Source organism: Danio aesculapii, chromosome 17 (genome assembly GCF_903798145.1).
Source record: "Danio aesculapii chromosome 17, fDanAes4.1, whole genome shotgun sequence".
NCBI lineage: Eukaryota > Metazoa > Chordata > Actinopteri > Cypriniformes > Danionidae > Danio > Danio aesculapii.
This window is the reverse complement of record NC_079451.1, coordinates 25,585,355-25,591,354: the sequence shown is the minus strand read 5'-3', so window position 1 is coordinate 25,591,354 and position 6,000 is coordinate 25,585,355. Positions and strand designations below refer to the sequence as shown.

General features: G+C 38.0%; 1 protein-coding gene across 2 annotated transcripts in view; it reads left to right on the top strand.

The window, feature by feature from the left end:
• Window positions 1–1,283: 1,283 nt before the first annotated feature.
• Window positions 1,284–6,000, top strand: part of rps6ka1 (ribosomal protein S6 kinase a, polypeptide 1) — a 119,416-nt gene continuing 114,699 nt past the window's right edge. For both annotated transcript variants that reach the window (XM_056476550.1, XM_056476548.1), the window contains exon 1: window positions 1,284–1,838. In XM_056476550.1, coding sequence (XP_056332525.1) covers window positions 1,776–1,838 — 63 coding nt within the window. In that variant the 5' untranslated portion in view covers window positions 1,284–1,775. The remainder of the gene's footprint in view (window positions 1,839–6,000) is intronic.

Genomic DNA, 6,000 nt, shown 5'->3' with positions numbered 1-6,000 from the left:
CATGGTCCTCTACCAATGCACACTCCATATCCACCCACTACCATCTCATAAAGGCGGCCATTCATACTCTGTTTTACTCTGGCATCAGATTCACCAGCACGCTGGCAGATGGTCTGTGGTTGCCAGTGGTAACCACTCTCAGTGAGAAGCAACAGTTGCTCTTCTCTGCTCCCTTTGAGAGAATAAAAAGTCAAGAGGTATTGGCATATCACTGCCTCACCACAAAATGGGCAAGCCTACAAGACAATTACAATTGAGAACATCGAACAGCATTCCTAGCATGATGGAAAAGGAGATAGGCTACTTGTGCCAGTACTGGGGAATACTTTGTTACATCGATCTCTCTTTTGTTGAGAAGTTTTTTCTAAGAAATACCCTGCGATGATGTGCTTTCATATCAGTCAGATGCAGTTGAAAAGATATTTTACACAGGAAATTGGTGGTATTGTTGATTAAGTGATAAAAACACCCAAATGTTAGCCTATACCTGAATGTATACCTGAAAAACTAGAATTTTTAAATTCAGAGCCCAGTTTGTGAATTGATCATTTTTTGATTAGACTGTTTTAACAAATTGAACAAGTTGGTTGATAAATTTAAAAGAGCTTGGGCAGAAACACAAAACTCAAAGTCTGCAATTCGATTGGAATTGTTGTGACATAGCCCATACTTTAAATCCGCACATAGCCTAATCCTGATCAATTATTGTTATATAAATACAATGTTTGATTTATCAGTTCTTACTGAAACCCCCCAAAAAGTTACTTTTGTCCCTCTGGCCTTAAATGAAAAAACAAAAGTGTATGCATTTTGAGGAAGAAAATTGTTTTCGTTGTGAGTCTTCTCGGTGAAATGTACTTCCAGGCACAAGTGGAATTTTTTAAAACAAAAAGTATTAATCTCCAGGAGTTTAAATGGTATTTCTATATCTCCTCTTTAATTTTGACACAAATATTTAAACTTCAAGCTATGGACAGCAGGACATACTTTTATTTGTTTGAGGCGACGTGACACGCACGTGCGTATGACGTTTGAACGCAATTTCCCGCGAAATCCGTCCCGAGACCGGTAAAAATTAAACCAGTATGCGATGGAGGTTTGATTATTATTTTATTAGTTACAGTTGCTGTAAATTTGAGCTAAAAGTTCCTGCCCGTGTCACTACAGCTTTAGAGCTTGCCCTGCAGTAACAGCATGTGTACAGAGAGGGGCGTAAGTAGAGGAGTGTTGGAGAAAGGGGCTGGCCGAGAACTGTCTTCAAACCAATGATCGGCTGAAGCTTTTACACTGTGAATTCGGTTCAGAGGGGATCACACTGACAGCATCGGCTCCTCTTTCCTGTGTCTGTGTGCACACCGACAGTCAGTGTCAGGAGACACTTTCCACCGTATTGCAATACCACATCTTATTGGATTTCCTCGGAGGAGACGCGATTGATCGGCGCAGACGCGCAGTGCATGTTCTTCTAAAAGCCGAGTCCACCTGCGCGTGTCTGAGAGATCTGTTCATTTCCAGGAACGGGGCTGTGCAACTCCTCTTTCTTGCCGGACTGAGAGGAGAATCCGTCAACGTCATATAAACGGGAATAACATCTTTGATTTTTTTTTTCTACAAAGTGATTATGGTCGTCCTGCGCGGATTGTAAGCGAGGAAAGTCGCCCGTTTGCTCCTGACCGAAAGGGACATATCAGGTCGTGCCAGCAGGAAACACACGGGTTCGGAAGAAATTCCCATTCAAATTTGAGGACTTGAGAGAGACCGAAGGAGCGTGCACAATGCCTCTTGCTCAGCTGGCAGAGCCATGGCCCAAAATGGAGCTGGTGCAGTTGGAGACGGAGGTGAGAGTGGTGAAATCACAGCACTAAAATTAACTGATTTAATGTGCGCCCTTTAGGTTGCTCTATCCGTGCCAGAAGTCCACGTGTTTGTCTTTAGGAGTTCATGAGAAATACAGCAATCGTCTAGAAATGTGACACTTTAGAGCAAAATGACTAAAGAGTGGTGTAGAGTTGTGCAGGTGTGATGGTCATGGTCTTTATTCTGTTCTTTTGGTGCGCCAGCAGGACGCGCCGCGCTCCAGTAGCGCAGGTCAGATGTTTTCTAATACTGGAGGGTCGTTCCATGAGAAAGTGCCGAGGCGACCTTCATAATCAATGACTTGAACAAAACGTTCGTCTTCTAACTTTACGTGTAATTTCCATCGTGACCTCACACACACACAAAACCCAGAAACTTTATTTATATGGATGAATACTTTGGTCTGTCTTAGCCTTGTAATGATAACCGAATGTGTATCAATCATGTTTTCATCGTAAGTTTCTTTTATAAAAAATAATTTACAGTTTGATGAAAACCATCATTCTTTTAAGAATCATGCTATTTCACACTTTCTTTAGTACAAAAGTCACCTATATGTAGATTTTAGATAATAGGGCATAAAAGTATAAGTCAAAGACATGCCACCACCTCAGTGATTTATAAACTTTTTCTAGATCAGAAAATGACATAAAAATTGAAAAAGGCACCAATTTGATGGAATGACTCTGCAGTTGTGTCATCTTTAAACTCGAGCAGAAGAATATTGTTGTCTTGTTCTGCTCAATGAAGCAGCTGTTTTCCAGTTTCTCACTGTGCAGTTCTCTTCTCTGGGGTACATGCAAAATGTCATAAAATCAAATAAATAATACAACAGCTTAAGGTCAGAAGAAGCACTGGGAAACAACACTCGACTTATCGAGCTCTTTTGTATTTCTGGACTTTAGTTGTGGTGCATAAGAATAACACCCTTTTTAGTGCTTTTTATGTTAAAAATATTATAAAATACTTGGCATATAAATACTTAATATTCACATAGTCAAATTCAAACAGCATCCACTGGTTAGGCATGGGCCGGTGTAAGATTCTGATGGGATGATAACCTTGGATAAAAATATTAGGGTATCACGGTATTGTGTTTACTGCTCTAAAATTATATATTTTAAACGTCTGGGGAAAAAACAAAAACTTTTTTTACCTTTTAAACAGAGCATATTTTATTTTAAGAAACATTTAAAATATTTTGGAACAGTAAACAGGTCAGGCTAAATAATTCAAATGAATCATTGACTTCTGCTGTTTTCATTAGTTTAAAAAACACACATTTTTTTTACAATTTAAAATGGCATCTTTGGAAAAAAATTTCTCTTGGAGATAGTTTCCCTAAAAAACAAACAAAAAAAGTAAATAAAAAATCTTATGCATACCCTAGGAACAGTATTGCTGAAAATTTTGACGGGTTTAAAACCTTGATATTTCCAAACCGATATACATTAAAAACGGTTATCGTCCCATGCCTACCACTGGTATCTTCAGTATAAGCTAATCTGCTCTCATGCTTGGCTTTCAAATAAATGAGGTGTTTTTTCCTTTAAAAGATTTATTTTGTGATATGTGTTCAAATATGCTAGTTTGATGATTTGTATCTTTTGGTCACAGACCACAAGGCTGACATCTCTGAGAGCTAAACTCAAGTTTTGCATCACAGAATACTGTCAAGACGTTTGCATTGTACAGCTCTGGAATTTTCTCTTCCAATTCAGCTGCAGGCCAAGTTTGCAACTACAAGGCAAGCAGAGACAATAGGGCCAGTGAGTGATTAATGAGAATGGAAGGAAGAAGATTTAATTTCTTATCTTGCTCTCAGACTAATGCTGATCTCATTGGAGAATCACAATAAGAGGCGTATTTTAGTCTTTTGTTCCTGTTAGTGTAATCTGTGCAATTTTGAGATTAAATTAACTTGAATTTTCCTTTGCCTTCTGCTCTCTCACCTGCGTAATGAGTTCACCACCAATCACCAGGCTTGCTGCAGAAACATTCTCAGTTTTCTCAGTCACTGAACGAAATTACTTCTACAGATGAAAATGAGAGGCAGAACTGATCAGAAATAAGTCTAATATAAGTTTAGCAGGAAAGCTCTACTGATTAAAATCTTGCTACAGCATTTCTGCAAGTAGCCTACCACAAGATCTTAAAGTGCTTCTTCCTGATATAGACTCGCTCAACAAAGGACTAAGCGCAGGAAGTCACACCACTTAATTTGTCTGAAAAAGACAGGTTTTAGTTTTTTCACATGCTGCTAGTGCTTAAAGGCCCTCAGTTACACAAAGTGTGTAGTTACCAGATTGCAGTAAAAATATGTAGTCAAAATGTAAATGTATGTAAAATTCACACCTACCTAAATGTCTGATATTAGTTCAAAAAGGGCATTTTGCCATTTGCATCAAACTATATACAACATAAGTGCAATATTGCAGTCAGAACATAATAGTCATGCAGTCTTCACAAATAAACTTGCATTTTAGTACATATTTTCATGCTTACAGAATCGTGCAGTTTCAGAGTACACATTAAGTAAGCCTTATTTAAAGGTCCGGTGAAGTGCTTTTTTGTTGTGTGACATAATTTCAAATGAAACAAAAAGACAGGGCAGGACATAGAGTAGCTCCTACTCTTTAAAAAAAAAACAGCCAATAGGTCTTTGTTTTTTTAGCATTCTGCCAGTGTGAGTGTTTGAGCTCAAGTGCATCAAATGAAAAAAAAAAAAGTGAAGCGTCTTGAAGGGGCGGACATGTCAGAAACTTTAGATCATTTGATAGGTCAGAAGATTTCATGCGAAACTGAAAAATTGAGCAACATCAAAATAATTGTTGATTCATTTAGATCATTCCTGTCAACCCACCCAATTTTTCACGGGATTCTCCTGTATTTTACAATTCTATCCTGCTATCATCCTGTAATCATTCCCATTTTTCTCCAATATTTTTAAACTGTCTATAAAGGGTGCCAATAAACATTAAAAAGCCGATCCTCCCTATACTCAACCCATACCACCAAAGCCCCTTGCTCTTAAACATGAATCTGTTTTGTGCTTTCGTTTTATTTAGGCACGAAGACACTTTTTGAAATAAATGTTAATCTGTTTTCCAAACTAATTCTGTACACGTGATTTGAAGTGGAGCAAAAGTGGACACTCTGGGTTTTGGGTGCGTTTGAAGAGACGTATACACAGAATAATAATAATAATAATAATAATAATATCTAAACATGTCTAAACAATCATAACTTATATATCCCTTATTTTCTTTAACAGGTTAACAGGTATAATTTAGACAGTAGTGATATTTTTAAGCTTTGGAGGTTTATATCTTCTAAATGCAAATTGTGTCACTGTTTTGGAGCACACATTAGTAACATAGATTAGCTTAATGCTGTGCTCCCACTAGGATATCCCAACGTGCCCAGGCATAAATGACCCTAATATCCTGGTTCGTTTGACTAGTGTGAGTTCTCTGTACAGCACTGTTCAGCTGGCTGGCCCTGGCCCAGTTGGAAGAGGTGGGCAAGAGCGTGGTTCGGTTGAGCTCAGGCATGGTGCGCATGTAGAAACTGAAGAGTGCAAAACTGAAGACACTAAGTCACTTTTGAGTAGGGATGTCCCAATTAGTTTTTTTTGGCCTCCTAGTGATTTGATTTTGAGTATCTGCCATAACCGAAACCTGATCCGATACTTCTATAATACATAAAAAAAGAATAAAGAGTGAAGAAAGATCCAGGATGTTCCTTAATTTTTATTTAATTCACCTTATTTTAACATTCAACAACTCCGTTAACACACAGAGCACTTCTCTGAGGTAGTTTGAACAATCAAGTAATAAATAATTTAAATTCTTCACTTTTGGACTTTAGTGAAACAGTAAATATATAAAAAAAAATCTAATATAAAACAAATAGCACCTCAAGTTAAAACACCCGGCAGGCTATCCCAAGCTTACATATCTCACAGTTTGCTATGGCGATGTTCTTGTCATTAACTTTATAATACCTCCAGACTGCAGACAAACAGTACCCGCGCTTTCGCTTTAAGCTGCTTCCATGTTCTACTTTGCCAGCATTTAACCAATAGCGTCCCTGCAACAAAGTGATGTCATGCTGCAAGCTTTGTTGTTTCTGTGTGAAGTC